This window comes from Nyctereutes procyonoides, unplaced genomic scaffold (genome assembly GCF_905146905.1).
Source record: "Nyctereutes procyonoides isolate TBG_1078 unplaced genomic scaffold, NYPRO_anot_genome, whole genome shotgun sequence".
NCBI lineage: Eukaryota > Metazoa > Chordata > Mammalia > Carnivora > Canidae > Nyctereutes > Nyctereutes procyonoides.
Genome location: NW_026575048.1, coordinates 12,950,751 through 12,971,052, shown reverse-complemented (window position 1 = coordinate 12,971,052; position 20,302 = coordinate 12,950,751). Strand labels below are relative to the sequence as shown.

The 20,302-nt window shown below is 43.2% G+C and overlaps 1 protein-coding gene across 1 annotated transcript in view; it reads right to left on the bottom strand.

Moving 5' to 3' along the window:
- Nucleotides 1-20,302, bottom strand: part of VSNL1 (visinin like 1) — a 102,128-nt gene that overhangs the window by 54,409 nt on the left and 27,417 nt on the right. Inside the window, exon 2 of the mRNA XM_055327252.1 lies at nt 5,835-6,001. Coding sequence (XP_055183227.1) covers nt 5,835-5,996 — 162 coding nt within the window. The 5' untranslated portion in view covers nt 5,997-6,001. The remainder of the gene's footprint in view (nt 1-5,834; nt 6,002-20,302) is intronic.

Genomic DNA, 20,302 nt, shown 5'->3' with positions numbered 1-20,302 from the left:
GTTTTTATTTCAGCCTGAGACACTGAGTCTGAGGGCCTCCTGCCAATGCCATAGGAAAATGCTCTCAAACGCAACAGTCATCTTTTAGTCCAGGTTTTGGGATTCTAGTCAGTGAGATTCTTGAATATTCAGAGAGACCCGCAGCTCCTCATGTCCATAACACCCTTCCTTTGATGATCAGCTTCCATATCACCTTCCCTGCCATCCCACCCTGGGCCCAGAGGCCCTTCCTTGTCTTACATGGTCCATCACAGTCATACACGTAGGTACATGATAAGCCTACACTTGACTATCGGCTCTTTGATGGCAGACCAGGCAACAGTGGCCCAAGGAAGGAAGATTCAGGACATACACAGCACTTAGAACATCGGTGTGCTCAGGACAGGGAAGGTAGAGCAAGGATTGCATTTTCTTTTAAAGATTTTACTTATTTATCCACGAGAGACACACAGAGAGAGGCAGAGACACAGGCAGAGGGAGAAGCAGGCTCCCTGCGGGGAACCTGATGTGGGACTCGGGTCCCAGGACCCCAGGATCACTACCTGAGCTAAAGGCAGATGCATAACCACTGAACCACCCAGGTGCCCTCCCAGGGATTGCATTTTATCTCACTGGGGCCTTCCCATTTTCATTTTCATGGTGCTCTGGACAAAATTCAACTTAATTAACTGCCCCAAATCAGGAAAAGATCACCTGCAAACTGGAAACAAATTTGACGAGATGCAGATAAGAATCTGTCATTCTTATTTTCTGCCAGGGAAGTTTATTTGAAAGTATAGGTTTAAAGGGGATGTTTCTTCATTTGTCTTAGCATCATTTAAGACCCACTAAGTCTCCTGTTGTAGGAATTAGAATGTTAAGCCTGCCAATGGTTAGGAGCATCTTTAGTGATTCTTAACCTTTCTTCACCTTACAGAATACTTTATAAATCCGATGAAAGCTCTCCCTAGAGAGCATAGATACAAACTTTTATACACCATCTCAGTGTGTACAGAATTCTAGAAACCTACCGAAGGATACTCCCAGGTTAAACTCCAGACTAGTACTTCTCAAAATGTCATGCATGGATTTTCTCCATTAGAACTATCTGTGAGGTCTTACTAGAGATCCATCTGCTGGGGCTCTGTCCTAGGCCCAGTAAAACAGCAACCTGAGGAAGGGGCCCAGCAATCTGCCAATTATATAGTCAGTCCAAGTGATTTTGATAACACATTCAAGTTTGAATTGCCCATTGATGTAGATCGATTTTTTTCATTTGCAAAGTCACTTGATCAAAGTGACTTTTACATGGTAAAATGGCAAAAACGAGATGCAAATGTTTTATTTCATATTCTACAAAACAAAGATTATATGCTTGAAATCCTACATTTATTATATGTTTGCATGTAACTTTCAGGAAACAAATAGTGATACGTTTTTAAGCTTCAGAATTTTTAATTCATAGTAAAATTAATTTTAATTTTAGTAAAATTCTGAAACTTTTAATTTTTAGTGAAATTCTGAAGCTCTATAGAGAATTATAGAATATGGTTGTGATACTTTGCTAACTAGAAACTCTTTCTTACTCTAATATATAAATATATAAAATATGATATATAAAAATATATCATGAAATGCTTAGATGCCTCAGATTCTATGATATCATTTATTTTTGTTTGTTTTAATACATGTCTCTCAGTAGTTGTGTCAATAAGGAGTTTTGATGAGGAGCACCTGGATGGCTCAGTTGGTCAAGCATCTGCCTTCAGCTTAGGTCATGATCCTGGGGTTCTAGGATGGAGCCTTCTGTTGGGGCGGCGGTGGGGGGGGGGTGCTCCCCTGCTCAGCAGGAAGCCTGCTTCTCACTTTCCCTCTGCCCCTCCCCCTGCTTGTGCATGCACATGCTCTCTCTCTCTTTCAAATAAATAAAATCTTTTTTAAAAATAGAGTTTTGGTGAGTAGACTTATTTTATTTTTTAGACTTGTATTTCCAAAGCTTTAGGCCTAGAACATTTCTTATTGAATGGAATTCCCATATATTTTTGTAACATAAACATGGTACTGAGCTTGGAAAAGGTAAACACTATCTACTCAGAGATGTTTTATCTTCTAAAAGGCAAAGAGAAAAGTTTTCCTTTCATCACTGCATTCATTAACTTCTTATTTAATAGCCCACTTAGAAGTTAACCTCCTATTTCTCGTCTTCCCCCACCAACAAGGATTTTTGTCATCCTGTCTAGCACTGGGGTTAACTGTGCCTTCTCCATTAGCCTAGGAGACCCTGGAGGGCAGGCAGGTCCCATCCTTTAGTCATTTCTATAGGATTCCCTATCAGAAGGCTCCATGAGGAGATACACAGCCAGCATTTAATATAATTCACTCAACGAACACTTACTGATGCTTGCTCTGCGGCATGCTCTGTGCTAATCACTGGGTCTTACGCTGATGAAAATGAGGTCACTATGGTTCACACAACGTAAGAGTAAACGTACTAGGAAGGGCTGTGCCCAGGCCTATGTTCTGTGAAGCTTGCTCCTGCAGCTGTAAGTTGGAGGGGCTGGAGGGGGCTGATGGTGGGCTGCCAAGGAACCAGTCGTCAGGCCAGGCTGTGTGCTGCGGTGAGACTGGCCACGCCATCTTTAATATGTGTCCTACCTTCACTCTTTCTGTGACACTAGGCCTCATTTTTCTGAACCTGTTTTTTTTTTATTAAAGATTTCATTTATTTATTCATGAAAGACACATAGAGAGGCAGAGACATAGGCAGAGGGAGAAGCAGGCTCCCTGCAAGGAGCCCGACATGGGACTCGATCTCAGGACCCCAGGATCATGACCTGAGCAGAAGGCAGACACTCAACCACTGAGCCACCCAGGTGCCCCTGAACCTCATTTTTAAACATTTTTAAACATAGGCCTTATGAAGGGGTTCTTTTATATCTTGGATACAAAGGCTTCTAAAGTTGAGAGTTTATGGCTCCTGGCCTAGCAGAGGGGCCTCTCTCATTATCCTGCTCCTCCCTACACCTCAAAAGGGTTGGTTCTATGGCAGCAAAGTACCTCTCCTGGAGCCCAAAGTGGGTCAGGCTGGTTACAGTAGACACACCAGGCTGACCACATACACAGGAGGGCAGAGGCCACAGGCAGTTTTGCTCGCTCAGGTGGATTCCAGGATGTCTCAATGTCCACGCTGAGATAGAAGGAACCAGATCTATTCACCAGGATAAGGACTGTGCCTTGCTGAGTATTTGCACTTTCAGCAGCATTAAAGGAAGTCTTTTCTTGTCAGCCCTCCTCTTGAGCCTTATTACATAATCCACATCTTTCTCTGGGTTTCTTCCTTCTAGCATTTCAAAGCTGTCTTTTTTTCCCCTCCCTGTGTACATGGCATATTTCCTCTGTGGTTCTCCCCTGTATAATGTCCTTGGACAACTCTGGAAGGAGAAGGAGACTTTGCCTGCTTTCTGATGATCTGACACAAGAGCACAGGCTGAGTTTGAACACGGATGTTAAGAGGCTGCCAAGAATCCAAACTCCATCCAGAAAGTCAGATGCTCTCTTCTTGGAATAAAAAAATCCACTCTCGGGTGGGGTGGGAGAGGTGAAGGAGGGAGATGATGTTTTATAGGTACATCAGTTGTACCACAAAATGCTGAGCTGGGTTTCATGTTCCCACACACAGCCCCACCCCCATCTTGAGGCTGGTGCTTTTCCAGCCTGAGTATTTCCAGTATGTAAATGAAATACCTCATTTCCTGCATTTCAACTAATTCTTCAAAGGCAAACCTCTCTCATTTTAAACAAATAGTGAGGGATGTGGCACACAGAGCTTTCTTAAACACAGAGTGACAGCTTGCATGACCTCCAGTGATATGAAAGTAGCTGTGACAAATCTCATTTGTCTGTACTTTCCTTGGGGCTGAGACTGAAGACAGTTGTGAGGCTCAGGCTAACTCCTAGGTGATAAAATGTGAGAAGATGTGACTTGGAAAACCACGGAGAGTGGTTTAATAATATAGGAAAATGCATATCATCCCACTTCTCTGCAAAAGTAATTTATATCAAGTGAACAATAAATGCATTTCTCAGCACTTCTACATGAAAAAGCTCTATGTGATAAAAACTAATGTCTTAGATCTTAGAAATGGCACAGTGATCTTATACTATACACACATGCCACTCTAGGTGTACCTTTCTACACACATTTAAGGAGGTAGTTTTGTGTATACCGTAGCCCTTGGCTGCTCAGTTTTGGTTTCATGATAACCCTAGGTCACTGATGCTCATCAGTGATCCTTACATGATTACTGGGTTTCTAATAAATGCTGTAGCAACCATCTGTAAACTCATCACTCAAAACCACAGCCATCTGACTTAGATATGATATGTATCTAATCATGTGGTCCTACCCCCTATCCCATACCTTGCCTCTTCCCCCCTGCATGTAGCCATCAGTCTGGATCCTGTGTTCATCACTCTTGCTTTCCTTTTTTACACAATTTTATTGCATTTATTTGTAGTCCTATAAAATTTTTAAAAAATCTTATCTGCGTTTAATTCAGAGTATTTTAAGACTGACTTTTTGCACTTAATGTTTCAGTGATGCTACAGTTCAACTGCTTTGCCTGCTATGTGAACATATCATAGTTTATTTTCCACTCACCCTTTGATGGGCATTTGGGCTGCTTCCCAGCTTTGCTGTTGCAAACAGTGTAGCCGGAGCATTCTTACACATGCCCCTGCTTGTACACATGTAAGGATAGGATTGCTGGAGCACTGGCTCAGTGAAACTCTCAACTTCAGCAGGTCAAAGCAGTGTTCATACTTTATACAATCATTCCCCACACATAGGTGTACCTGGATGGTTCACATCACTCAAATTGATGGTTGATACATTTAAAGGATAAAAGTAGTATTTTCCATTTGGTATTTCCATCAGAAAAAGTTCAAAGAAAAACCACACATTTCTTCCAAAAGCCTAACATGCTATACGGATGCACGAAATGGAATGTCTTAGATCTTGCCAAATCTAGAACCAGTACAACTGATAAGCTCAGAAGAACCAAGATTATACCACTGCAGTTGAAATGATACCTTCCACGGATAGTTTTATCTAAATTCCAGGGTGTAAACAGTGCAGAATGCTGAGTTAAGAGGCCACATTGTAGACCTTATGCCCAAATGAATACTGGACCTCCCCACCCCCTCCCAATGGTGCTATTGGAGGAATCTAGGTTGTTTGCTTTTCTGCAAATAGGAGGGCATTTCGTGGTGAAAAAGCGTCCCATGTACTTTCTCTTTAATGGAGCGAGGTGCAGTTACCTTTTACATGCCAAACTGTTGTGTAATTAACAGTTTGTCGATAATCATCATCAAACACTATTATCTGAGATTTCCACTGTAGTTTCACCCAACACTGTCATCCTTTGAACTCTAGTCAGTGATTTTTTAAAAATATTTTATTTATTTTATTCATGAGAGACACACAGAGAGAGGCAGACACATAGGCAGAAGGAGAAGCAGACTCCCTGTGGGGAGCCCCATGCAGGATTTGATCCCAGAATCACGATGTGAGCCAAAGGCTGACGCTCACCCACTGAGCCACCCAGACGCCCCTCTAGTCAATGTTTTGACCGAACTATTACTCTTCTTATTCAGAAACTGCTTGACTTTGGCCCGGAACAAAACTCATCCCTCTGCATTTTTAAGAACCTCCACTTTCCCTTTTGTTTGGCAAATCATCAGCATTTGAAACAAACGGGCTACTTGGAGTTGCAACCCCCTACCTAGGAAGCTATGTTTCAGGAAGATGAGGTGCTTTGTGGCCTGGAGAAGACAAGAGACTGAAGATGACTTACCTTCACGTAGAGCTGCTGAAACTCCTCGAGGTTCAGCCTCCCACTTGGACAGTCCTTGAGGAAACCTTTGTACCACTGCTTGAGCTCATGCTCGTTAAACTCCGTGCTCTTCACCAGATCCTCCATCACTTCGGGGGCCAGTTTGCTATTCTGTTTCCCCATCCTGCCTGGAGAAAAACAAATTAATGCAATTAGCTGTGATCATTTCAAGCCTGATTAGGAGCCAAGTCAGAGTAGAGCCCTAAATAGGCCTGTGATGGCAACTCCCTCCACTGTGTCAGATCAACCCCCCAACCCCCCAAGTCTGCCTCCTTCTATTTGGCATTCCAGAAAGGAGATGAGTGAAGAAAGACCCTTGTGGGGCTCGAAAGGTGGTAGGGCTCTTCCTCCTCCATCATGCGTTCCCATTCACATTGCATCGACTCCCACATGGAAAGGCAGCCATCCCTGTTGGTGCTATTTGTGTAAAGTATATGGGCACTGTTTCTCTTTCCTTCTAGGAATTAAAATGCAGCAGCGCTTGCTGCCTAGATAGCTAATTCCACATTTAGTTTGTAAGAATATCAAGTGGGATTATTGACACACGCAATGAGAAGGCTTTACAGGCAAATGGTTATAAGCAGACTTGGGAAATCTGATCAGCAATGGTAGCAAATCTCAGCTGGTTCTAACATTGCAGCTTTTCTTTTTTTTTAAATAGAAACAGCTTATTTTTATTAGCCAAATTAATTCTCTTTCTCCTCTCCTCTTCAGAGGTTTTCTATAACTTCGCCATCAGTGTTGACAAACTTGATGGCTTTTTAGAGAGATTGGGTGGTGAACTTCAGTTGACCTAATTCCATTCTCCTAGTATTACTGCTAGTAAGTAAAAGTAACAATACATAAAATAATGTTACCTATATCTGTTATGTGCTAGGTTATGGAATGTTTACTAGCTGTGTTACTTAGGGCAATATTAATTAACGGCATTATCTCAAATTTCTTCCTTAATGAAATAAATATAATGACAAAACTCTTCAGATTTACTGTGATGGCTAATTAAGATATAAGCAGATAAATAAAAATAAACAATACTCCATAGTTAAACTAGTTTTTGCACTAGTGCAGGAAAATTAAAGTGAATTTTTTTTAAAAAAAATTTCCCTTCAATCTTGTTTTATTTTAAAAATTTTTTTAAATATTTTATTTATTTATTCATGAGAGACACACACAGAGAGAGGCAGAGACAACAGGCAGAGAGAGAAGCAGGCTCCATGCAGGAAGCCCGATGTGGGACTTGATCTAGGGACCCCAGGATCACGCCCTGGGCCCAAGGTAGTTGCTCAACCACTGAGCCACCCAGGCATCCCTCAATGTTGTTGTTTTATAACGAAAAGAGTGAAAGCTGAACAAATTAACTAGAGTCAAATTAAAATAAAAAATCTGAAGGACCACCAGAATAAGGAAAGTGTCACAAGATCTGCAAAATCCTGATACAGGAACTCAATTAGGCTTTGAAAAATTTACTCAAGTGAATGTAGGGCTTTAATGTGCTGGAGACACATTCTCTCCTCGTCTCTAGGCAGGTCCATGCTTGCAATCACCCAGAAGGGGTAATCTCATCACAGACTTTGTTGTTTTTGACTTTTTGCCTTCTTTTACAAGAGATTCCACACCCATTGTCAGTGACCTGCCCTAACACTGAACAATTCTTTCACTGTGATGAAACCAAACCACTCGTGCTACTTTCAGGGAAAGCTTTCTCCTCAGCACCATCCCAACCTAACACAATGAGAAGATATCATTAAAATGGCCATTTGTCTTCCGAACTCATCTGTTTGAGCAAAGGACCCCAGGATCAGCAACTATATCCTTTATCATGGAGTGTCTCTGCTTATTTTTGCTCTTGATTTCAAGCTCCACGTCTCACATTAGCAACAGTCTCTTAATTATAGGTTACTGTGGGATCCCACAGCTGGATATGGAAATCAAGTTGGAGACTCAGGTGTCAAATTTCATTAATCTGGGTGAGAAAACTGTAATCCGTGGTTATCCTGCTATCCAAAAGATGTATTACCAAACTTTCAGGATTTCACTTTGTTGTTTTCAGTAAAGAATTACAAATTTGCATTACTGAACCAGAATCTCACCTAAGAGTAACAGCTGCTGAAAGCTGAGTGTTGGCTGTGGGATAGGCACTGTGTTGAGCACTCTCCATACGTAATCTTGAACCCTATGACAACTCAGCAGTAAGTATTCGGGCAGCTCTCCTGTACAAGACCATACAAGTGAAGTGCGGCAGAGCCAGAATTTGAACCTGGATTAGCAAGACTCTAATGTACAATCACAGACAGACAGGTGGATGGAAGGCATCTCAGAAGGAACAGGAGGAGCAAAAGCTGGAAGGTTTGTGAGGCTGAATCAGCGCCTCTTGGCACTCAAAGAAGGGATGAGAGAGGGATCAGTCACTTTGCCAGGCCCTATTTTAGAAAAACTGTTGGAGTTTACCAAAACCACAAGCCAGAGTGAGTTTGTATTAACGATGGGAAAATGGATTAAGGATTATTAAAAACTGCCTCTCTCAAATGCCTTTAGAAGGTCAACAGTATGGGAGCGCCTGGGTGGCTCCGTGGGTTGAGCGTCCAACTCTTGGTTTTGGCTCAGGTCCTGATGTCAGAGTTGTGCGATCAAGCCCTGCTATGGGCTCTGAGCTCGGTGCAGAGTCTGCTTAAAGATTCTCTCTCTTCTCCATCTGACCTTCCTCTGCATACGTGTGTGCTTACGTGCACTCTTTCTCTCAAATAAATAAATAAATCTTAAAAAAAAAAAAAAAAGAAAGGTCAACAGCATGTCAGCTTCTCTCTTAAGCAAGGAAGCTTGGATTCTTCAGGGATCACTTATGGTACCTGAAACTGTTCCTGCTGTTTACTGGGGAGCAGGTGGTCTCACACAGGGGACACCATCAGGACCATAAGTCACAGTTTTGGAGACTCACATGCATAATTTCATGCTTCTTGACTATGGGTCATGGTCAGCAACTATCAGTCAGGTGTGCCTGGCAGTAGATGAATCATATAGAAAATCAAGTTCTGGCCTGGCTCAATGTGGCACTGCCGCTGGTATCATCAGGCCTCGTTTGGATTAATGATTCTCCCCAAGCTCCCTGACTCCAGCCCACCTTCTGCACGGCTGCTTGAATGAATTTCTAAAATACAAACCTTACCATCTGATCCTTTCCCTAAAACTGTCAACACTTCTCATTGTCTACAGGATGTAGCCCCATCTCCCTAGCCTGGCACCTGTCCTGCCTACTCACATCCTCGTTTTCTGCCCATCTGTCTTTTCACTTGTTCAGCAGTCTTCTCTTTCTTTAAGTAGCCTTAGCTCACATGCCACCCACTCTGTGAAACCTTTGGGGACTTGCCAAGGCTGACTTAGACATCCTTTCACCTAGACATCCCCACTCCCTTGTAAAAGCTTCCATGGTCATTATTTATTTCTCTACTGAATTGTTAGTTTCTTTTATTCATCTTTTATTCATCTTTTATTTTATTCATCTTTTATTCATCTTTGCATCCCGGCTATCTCATACTAGCTGCTCAACAAGTATTTTTTGAGGGAACAAATGAATGAGGGGCACTGAACCAATGTGAAACAGATACTCAAGGACCCTGGCCTTGGTCTTCATCAAGTTGTGGTATTTGGTATGTTTCTTTCTGGAAGGATAGTCTCATAGTAATCTATATATGAAAAGAATCAATGCAATCATAAGTATAAATATAATGTGCAGGCAACAGATGGGAGGAATGTTTTATTTAACTCTATGGAAAATTGCCTGCCCTCCCAGAGACTGTTTTTTTGTGGTTGCCTTCATCACTAAATTTTGAACACCTTGAAGCCAGGGCTCATGTCTTTTGTCTCAATATCTTCATTATTTGGCATACAGGTGGTGCTGAGTGATGTCTGCTCCATGAAGGAAAGCATTGATGGATTAACACTCCCCACCTACACTCCCTTTGTCCTGGAGCTACAGTGATACAGGCCTGTAGTGTCTTTCATTATGAGATAAAGATGACAGGAAGGGTAAAAATGACAGTAAAGCATATCACATTCCCAATAAAAAGATTTCATGACACAAATAAAAGAAAATAAAAGATGTGTGTCTGAGGGTGGGGTAGGGGTGTGTGTGTTATTCCAGTTCTGTTTTTAGTTCATTCTGTTATCTTGGGACCCAATCCTTTCTCTGTTGCTCAGTTTCCTCATTTGAAAAACAAGTGAGTTGGACCAGATGCCCCTTTCAACTCCACCATTCAGTGATCAGCAGCATCAGTTCTGCAAATATGAAATGATGAGTCACAGACTTCAAATCAACTTGTCTCAAAAGAGTCCACACATGTTGGCTCTGTGGATTCCTTACCTGGGCACCGGTTGGTACTTGAACATTTGTTGCCTAAGAAGGGAGGGGACAGACACTGGAGTGTATTATTTGAAAGCAAGCATTCCAGGTTATAAGATAAAAACCAGGGAAGCTCCAAACCAAATTATATCTCATGGTTTGAGTTGCAGTAGAGAGATACTCAGGGTGAGGCACAAAACAGGCTGGTGGAGGGGTTTTGGCATGCAAAAGAACACCACCAGGAATGGGCTCGTGGATGAGGAGAGCCCAGTACCAAATTGCAAATGATGCCAGAAAAGACCACATTTTTATACTCCACAGTTTACAAAAGGCTCCATGCAACAACATTTACCCTTGTAACAATCCAGTATGAAAGAGATTATAATCACCCCCCTTTTACTGAGGAGGGCTTTGAAGCTCAGAGAGAAAGAGTACTTCACTTTAGCTCAACCAGCTAATAAAGCTGAGTACAGAATAAAAGTCATTCTCTAGAACCCCCTTGGTTTCCTAATACAGGCCATCATCTTCTCTTGACTGGATTCTGCAACCACCTTCTCACTGGCCTTCCTGCCTTGAGTTCTGCTCACCTCTCTTCCACTTCCTACAGTCTCTATAGCAGAACTCCAGAGCAGAGGAGGCAAAGCATGTACGAGTGAGTGCCCTCAGGACACATCTGGGAGACTTCCTATAGGATGATTGGGCCTGCCAGGGAAGGCAAGATGTGCCCGTGAGCATCTTTCCTCCACAAACCCATTGGGTCTTAGAGAGGACTTGAGTAGTACGTGTGTGTGCGTGCGCGCGCGCGTGTGCGTTGCCCTGAGCTTGTCCTTTACTCACTCTGATATCTGAGTCCAGCCTCCTGGAACACAGCAGGACCCACTGCTTGTGATGAGGCACACAGAGCAGCAGGCCTGGCTTCTCACAGGCAGGTAATCTGGCCATTGGCCCGGCTGAATCTTGGCAAGATTCATGCAGACTGGGGGCTGAGATGGGGCGGCCCAGGCACACATGCAGACACACAACAGGATAAGCACACCATGGGGAAACAGCCCTGGAAGTAAGGCTCAGAGCAGAGGAAGGAAGGACGTTAGGGGCTCAGCTGGAGGCCGGTGGAATACAGTGCCAGGTGTGGAAGGAGTCTTAACCAGGAGCCGAGCTGGCTGTAGTGTCAGATTACCTGGGCCAGCCTTGAATACAGCAGGCGCTCTCCCTCAGCCCTGGGCTCCTGACTTGTACACTGAAATAACTGGAAGAGACAGGCCCTCTCATGCTTAGACTCCTGCCTGGATGGCTCTTCCTTTCTTTACCACCTGTCTAAACAGTACTCCTCCTGCAAGCCTTGGAACCAAGCCTGGCTTCTCTCTGACACTTCTCCACAAGTCTGTACTATTCTCCCCTTCTCCTTCCTCTTGACACCATGGTTCACATCAATAATGACCCATGGCCTGGTCAGCTCTGGGCACCTCAGCATAGCTGACATTTATAGGTGTTGTCTATGGGAAAGGTTCCATGCTAGGCATGGTGGGATGTAGAGAGAAGACGTGATTCCAGTCTTGAAGAGCTCAGAACTGGATGGGGAGACACTGACACCCGTTGGAATATGGGATAATGATGAGATGAAGGCTCAGAGCAGAGGGACCAGAGAGACAAATGCCTAATCCGTAAGAAAGGATTTCTCGCCTTTTCAGAAGCTTCTGAAGCTTCCGAAGATCAGGCAACTTCACCTGTGACTATTCCCCAGGTGAAAGCTCTAAACTAGTGTTCCCCAAACTTGCCTGAGGACAAAAATCATCCTTGCTACTCTAGTTAAAAATGTAGCTGCATGAGACCCACGCTGAGAAGGAAATCTGTACTTTTAGCAAGCAACTCAAACTCAGGTCAATTTGGAGAGCACTGATGAAAACCATGAACAAAAATCAGAGTAGATGGTCTGAGGAGAAAGCATCCAAAGCAGCATAGATACAACCCAAGTTCTCGTTGATGCCTTGCTCCCTCTGTCTGATATCCCTGATGTTGTTTCAAGATCTTGTATTGGGGACTAACATTAAGAGTTTGAGGGGTGCCTGGGTGGCTTAGTCAGTTAAGCATCTGACTCTTGATTTTGTCTCAGGTCTTGATCTCAGGGTCCTGGGATGGAGCCCCATGTGGGGTTCTGTACTGGGCATGGAGCCTACTTAAGATTCTCTCTACTTCTCCCTCTGTCCCGCCCCCTTGCTCCCCCTACAAAAAAAAAAAAAAAAAGGAATTTAAAAATCACACAACTAGGGAAGACCAAAGCTTGTAAAGATTTGCCTCCAGGCTTTTCTGCTTTATTTATTTATTTATTTATTTATTTATTTATTTATTTATTTATTCATTCATTCATTCATTCATTCATTCATTTATTTATTTACTTTTCTTTATTTATTCTTTTAAAAAAGATTTTATTTATTTATTCATGAGAGACACAGCGAGAGAGAGAGAGAGAGAGAGAGAGAGAGAGAGGCAGAGACACAGGCAGAGGGAGAGGCAGGCTCCCTGCAGGGAGCTCGATGCAGGACTCGATTCCAGGACCCGGGATCATGACCTAAGCTGAAGGCGGCACTAAACTGCTGAGCCAACAGGGCTGCCCTCTTCTGCTTTAATCCCCTTGATTTTAGGTTAGAAAATCTGAGACTCTCCAAGATCACACAGGCAACCAATGGCAGAGGGAGTTCCCTGGTCTCCTGACCCTGGCTGGGTGATCCCACCCTCCTACCCCAGCAGAACACTGTCCCCATGCCAAACACCCAAAGCCTATATAAGCCAGGACACATGTTTATCTCTGAGCAGGGATGTTGAAACAATCTCCATCACTACCTCCCTTGGATCGTATAAACAAATGACACTAGGTTGCTAGTTTCCAGAGACTGTTAAAACAACCCTGAAAACATGCCCCAGAGTTGCCCAGCACATTGTGGGGTTGTTTTGTTTTGTTTTTGTTTTTTTTTTCTAATAAGGACAATTATTTGACACAATGGCTCTTTCTGCCCCTCTAGTCTCTATCTTCCTAAGCAAAATACTCACAAGCCCCCAGCAGCATCTCCCCAGGGACAGAGTGTGAATCCCAGGCTGGCCTTTTTTTTTCTGTCTCTGGGGACCAGAGAAGCTTTAGAAAAGGCGAGAAATCCTTTCTTTTTCTTTCTTTTTTTTTTAAATAAATTTATTTTTTATTTGTGTTCAATTTGTCAACATATAGAATAACACCCCATGCTCATCCCGTCAAGTGCCCCCCTCAGTGCCCGACACCCAGTCACTCTCACCCCCCGCCCACCTCCCCTTCCACCACCCCTAGTTCGTTTCCCAGGGTTAGGAGTCTTTCATGTTCTGCCTCCTTTTCTGATATTTCCCACTTATTTTTTCTCCTTTCCCCTTTATTCCCTTTCACTATTTTTTATATTCCCCAAATGAATGAGACCATATAATGTTTGTCCTTCTCCGATTGACTTATTTCACTCAGCATAATACCCTCCAGTTCCTTTCTTATGGCATTCTCTGATGGCTTTACTTCAAGCCCTGAACCTCATGGGATTACAGCGGAGTTCTGGCCCACAAGCACAAAACAGGTGGGAGGTTAGGAGGGTGCAGACTGCATCCCTGGGGACTCAAGATAAGGCAAGAATTATTTGATCTGCAATAAATGAAGAAAACTATTTCAGTGGCAGTGGCAATGGTACTGTCAGGGCAAGTGACAAGAGTTCCAACCCAGAAAGAATAATATATACACAAAGGTGAAAACAGAAGTGGGCCCCAGGGATTAATCATCTGATCTAACCCCCTTCATTTTCTGGAAATGAAACCTTCTGTCCAAGGAAGGTTAGGGGACTTGTGTCAGGGAATATGACAAGTCCATAACAGGGCCTAGCTAGCAGTGCCCCTGGCTACTGAGCCACAGAAGAAAACCTGGAGGCTGCTATAGTGCCCAGGCCTGTGACCCTTGGGTACCAACACTGGCTGAGGGTCTGAGCCTTGCAGGATAGGAAAGAGCTACTCTATGTTCCTGAGTGAGACCAGACTATGAAGAGTGGCCTCCCTGCCCAGTAGGCTTGTCCCAGATGCTTCCAGCCAAGTTCCTACCTGAGTGGTCCCTCTAAGTCTAAAGGTTTTGCCTGGGATCAGACCCCTGATCCAGGGTGGGAGCTGCTGGTGGACATTAGCTCTGGGATCTAAGTGGTTTGAAACTAAAACCCATCTGGTAACGAGGTGACTGGGTGCTCAGGGATTCTGATCTACAAGGTGCTCAAGTGGCTGGACCAGCGTTGGAGGTCAGACTCCATGGCCTTCTTCCTCCTTTCCCAGACACAAAGAACATCTCTCAAGTGCCTGGGATGTGCGGTTAAGCCGAAAGCCACCTTGGTGCCTGGGTGCTAGGATATGACTTTGGGAAAGTTTCTCCTCAGACTCAGTTTCCCTTTCACCCCATCTGGCGAGTTCCCTTCCCTTTTCTGTTGGGCCACAATGTTTCTTTTATTTTTCACTGGACTTGTTTAGTTGGACAAAAAAGTGTGTTGGAGGCAGACATGGAGTCAAATGATATTCTTGCTGCATACACAGTATATTACTTATGAGCAACTACTCAGCCCATTGGAGGTTTCCTCATTTGTCAAATGGAAATGATGAAATTTGCTCACAAGGCTGTTATGAGAATTAATGAGATAACACAGCGAATTTCTTCCCACAGTGCCTTCCACGTAGCAGGTGTTCAACAAACAGTAGCTATTATTAGCCTCATCATGGGACCCAGCAAACTGGGCTGCTCCAGAAGATAGGGAGGCAGATATTTCAAGATCCAGGCCCAGATATCTAGGCATCGCCTTAACCTTAACACCTTGTGCCAGACCTGGTATGTATAAACCGAAGTGCACAAATTGTGACACCTGGGGGATTTTACTGTGGTCCTGCTTCTTCTTCAAGTAAAAGTGTTTCATACCCAACCCAACAGAGGAAAGTCATCTGAGGACCCTGCATCCCTGACTAAGCATCAACTGTTGAGTGAAGTTTCCATCTAATTCCCCACTCACCCACTGAACAGAAGTGTAAGCTGATTAATAGCTGGTAACCTTTCATCTAGGAGTGTTTCAAACAGCCACCCACTTTTCTGTGTCTTATTTTTACTTCCCTGTGCGTCTTTCTCCAACCATTCTATGTGTGTCTGAGCATCGATTTCTATGAAAGGAAACAGGCCATCTCTGGCAGTGTCAGAACCTCACTGAGTTCTGTGAGGTAACAGAGGAAATGCTTTCATTAATAATCACAGCCTTCTGTCCAACAGATTGTGTGCTAGGTTGTGCTGCCAAGTCTCAGTAGGGAAGGACCGTGGTCCTTATCTCCTATCAGCAGGGAGCTGTGGGAGAGAAGTACAGAGCAGGGGTGCCCACGTCACCCGCACATCCCCAGTCCCGGAGCCAGGAGCAGCCTTGAGCATCAGCGGTGCCAGCCCTCTCCTTGCTGTCAGAGTTAAGGACTTGGCTATCCCGAGGGGACAGTGACATGTCCAAGTGTCTATTGGTAGTAGCAGAGTCACTAAAGTCTTCTGACTCTTAGGCTGGTGGTCTTTCCTTTTTGAGAGCTGTTTACTTTTACCATGTTCCTAAATTGTTATCTCTAATGGTAATTCTAAAAAATAGTTTAACTCATGTGAGTGGGTCTTAAATACAGAGAACTTTGAAATTCTCATATAAAGATGGCTTTATAGAAGTAAAATGTTCTATTTGAAGGAAGCATGATATGAGAAATTAATTCAATAATTCAGTTATTCAACACTCCTTTACTCAATGTCCCTATATTACAAAGATAAATATGGTTCCCAAATCTATCTCCAGAGTAAGCCTTCCCTGGATGCTAGACAATATCTCCATCCTCCTGTTAGACATCTCCACCTTGGTATCCTACAACCATACCAAACTCAGCATGTCTTCCTAAGCTCTTCTCTGGGTAAATGGCCCTGCCATTTGCCCCGAGTCCCATTCAGAATCTGGATGTTATCCAGGACTCTGCCTCTCCTCACATTCCTGTATCCAACCAATGATCATGTGAAGTAGTTTGTAGATCCTACTTCCTAACTCTTTCTCAAAATCCATCGACTTCTCTCTCACCACCACCTTAGGTGAGGCTGCCATCATCTCTCACTTTTATCATTGTCTGGACTTGCTCCCCCATCCAGTGTGCCCTCCTGAAATCCATCTTCCACACTATAGCCAAATGATCTTTCTAAAACATCAAATCCATCAAGGCACTGTCCTATGTAACCTCTTCATTGGCCTTCCATTAGCCTCACTGAATCTAATCCTCAGAGAGGCTTTCCAGGCCCACCCACCTGGGCTCCTGTTGCCCCACACCCAGGATCGTTTTGGTCTCACCCCTGCGCATGATCCCACCCTTGGCTCTAACTTGCTATATCATCTCAAACCTCTGGTGTGTACTAGCTGTTCCTTTGGCTTTGGGGGGAGTTGCAATTTGCTCTCCTTTAGCCTTCTAGCAAATTCCAAACCATGTTCCAGACATAGATGAGGCACCTCATCTGGGTGACTTCACTGTCTGGCTTCCCTTTTCATACTCTGACTCTTGTACATGCTGCTGTCACCACACCACCTGCATGGTCACCATAGGGCACATCTGGTTGCCTTAGGCATGTCTACTGCCTCACTAGACTCAGGCTTCCCCAAGGGCAGAGTGATTGTCAGGTTAGCCTCAGCCTACAATGAACAGGTGCCCAGGAAATGTTGTTGAATCAATTAATTACGATGTGATCTCTGTCAACAACTAGCTGGAGCTTATCAGCTGAGCGATAAGAGAGAACATATGAAACAGAGATCAAAGATGAATGTGCTAAGTGCCATTAGGGAGACACACACAAAGTGGAGGGAGACAGAGAGGAAGGAACAGAGAAAGATGAGGGTGTGGGAGGGAGCCCCAGGGAGTTAGTAACAAAACTACTTCAGGAGCTGGAAAATTGGGTGAAGAATTATTTGTAAAGTGGTCCTTCAAAATGATCTCAAGGAAACAATCACACAAATCCACAGATATGTATATACCAAGACATTTCCTCCAGCATTATTTAAAACAATTAAAAAAAAAAGAACACCTTTTTAAAAAACAACTTAAATGTCCATCATAGAAAACTGGTTAAATTGATTTTGTTAAAACTACATAACAGGAATTATGAAGCTATTAAAAGTGGTAATACACATCTACTGATTCAATGTCATTTATTTATTTATTTATTTATTTTCAATGTCATTTATTTAAATTAAAACATGTCAGTATACAAAACAGCTATGTATTTTCAAGGATAAACACTTAAGCAAGGACATGTATTAAACACAATGGAATGGAAGGGGAAAATGGGAGTGCAGAAGATGAAAAAATATATAATAAAACCCAAGAGGGATTTTATATAGACGATGATGACGGTGCACCATGAATGGAAGAGTATAATGAACATAAATGTGCACTTGAGGTCCAAAAAAAAAAAAAAAGAAAGAAAGAAAAACGGAGAGAAGATATTGCAATAGATTGTTAAGCTAAAAAACCAAGTCACAAAAACAGTATGTGTAGTATCACCTTGCCTTTGCTTTATACATACACAAACTTGAGCTTGTGCGCACAGAAAGTTTGGGCAGTGCACAATTTACATCAAAATCTTAATAGTGGTTCTAACTGCTGGCAGTATAACATTAACATTCGACTTTTTTTTTTTTTAAAGATTTTATTTATTTGTTCATGAGAAACAGAGAGAGGCAGAGACATAGGAAGAGGGAGAAGCAGGCTCCCTATGGGGAGCCTGATGCAGGACTTGATCCCAGGACCCCAGAATCACGACCTGAGCTGAAGGCAGACACTCAACCACTGAGCCACCCAGGTGCCCCAATATTTGACTTTTCAATATAATTCTGAACTTTTTATAATGAGTGCACATAACATTTATAATCAGGAAAAATATACATAAGTATTTCCAACAAACAAATGCACAAAATGTCTTTTGTTCACAAAACAATGAGTTTGGGGAGTCTTGGAAAGAACTTTCATGGTACTTTCAATTAAAGCCATTCCCTCTTCCAATAATTAATTCATAGCAATATGTCAGGGTTCACTTGCAGGCCGAAGATCATTAATTCTGTGGGCCATCCTGAGTAGCTCTGGGTGAAGTGATGAATATGGAAGAGAAGCTCAGAAGAATCCTGAATCTGTCATCTTCTCACCTATCTCAATGTCCTGGAGATGGGGAGACACAGTGTGGGGAGGACACCGGGGTCAGTCTCTGATCCTCAGGATCTGCCATGTTAGGAAACCATTCTGAGGCTCAGCTTTACCATGTGTAAGATTGATGATAACAGTATCCAACTTGGTGTGTCATCACATGGTTTAAATGAAATGTAAGATAGGAAAGAGTTTTCGTAAATGCTAAAGCGCTATCCAATGTTTATTATAATGACTGAAATTCAAAAGATAGAAGATTCAAAGATAGAAAAGATGATGATCCCACAGATTATCACTTCTGGCTGCCTAAGGCCAGATCAAGATTGCCTAATGAGATCCGGAGTGATCTACTCCAAGGTCAAAGGAAAGAGCCAAGAAGGTGAAAGGGAGCAGAATTTGCTACCCCAATATATGCCTCTTCAGCAAAGGATCAATTTTTGGCTGATAATTTTTAAGAACCAAGAGGCATAGGAGAATCTTTGAAATATGAGTAGAAGTTACCCTTCTGAAAGAGATATTTACATTTATAAGGGAAATCTCCATTTGTAAGGGTGTCTCCCTCTCTAGAGCTTGAAGGGGGAGAGGACTAAATCTCTCTAGAAATGCCAGTCAGTGGAGAAGGCAGCTGATTTAAAAGTGCATAACAACCATACCCTTGTTTACTGTGCTTTGTCTGACAGCAGCCCCACACTGCCTCCCCTCCCCAACATCCTCTTTTACATTTAGCTGTTGATAGTATTTAAGGTGATGACTTGGGACATTTCAGTGAGTTCTTCAGTTTTCCTGGGTATCTTCCTTTTATATAGGAGGTGCACATGTTATTGATAATGGTAATTTACCTGAAGCCACCATTCTCAGTCCTCAACCTGGCTATGAAGCCTACTGACATTCTCGAAAGTTTTCCAGCCCCCTGCCCCCAATGGAAGGTATCGATTGTCTGTGTTTTGACAGGTTTGTGGACCACACCTTTCCTTAAAGCACCAGGGCTGGGTTCCAGTCCCAACTCCACCAGTGTTTTCCTGGGTGACTTTAGCCACGGTCAGCTTCCATTTTGAGCTTCAGTTTTCTTCAAAAGTTCTATGAAAGTTTCCACCTCACCTAATTCACTAGGCCAATGTAATGGACAAATCACAGAGGTAGTTTATAAAGGGTAAAATTGTCTTTAGCTCTTAATCTAGGGCACTTTCTGGACATCTCAGGAAAGCAATAAGACTGAGATAAATGGAAAGAAGTGGGTTTGTTAAGCAGGAAAAAAGAGAGGGAGTAAATTGCAAATCCCAGCATGAAAGAGCAAAGACACCTTTAGGTAAGCAGCCAACAGAAGGTTGACAAAGAAGTTAGAGGAAGAAGACGTAACCATAGGCCTCTTCTTGGAACTTTGGAAGGTGGATGGAAAGGGCATATTTACCAAAGATTGCTGGATAGTGCTGACCCTCTCCATTGAGGTTCCTTATCTTTGATGTGTTTCCAGTTGTGAATTATGCTTGCCCTGTCCTTGCTGGGTCTTTGTGAAGTCCCCAGCAAGGCTGGAACAAAGCACTTTATTGTGGTGCTTGAAAAATATCTTGGCTAAAAGGGACAATGCCAAGGCTGAGTGGGCTAAAATTAGACCTTCCGGTTCTATTTGACTTGGCAGTTATGTGCACAGGCTGCTAACGTGGCATCCTCCACCCTCCTCCCTCCCAGCCGTGTGCCTTCTGAGAGCACAGGTAACATGTGCTGAGGAAGAGGAAGTGCTGCTTCCTCTGGCACCCTGTGGGGATGACAAATGCTTCTGGGCTGTGTCACTGCCACTTGGAGCAGTATGTTGAGTAATCATTTGAGGGGATAGGTTTCACCATCAGCCAATTTACATATTACGATTAAACCATATCTC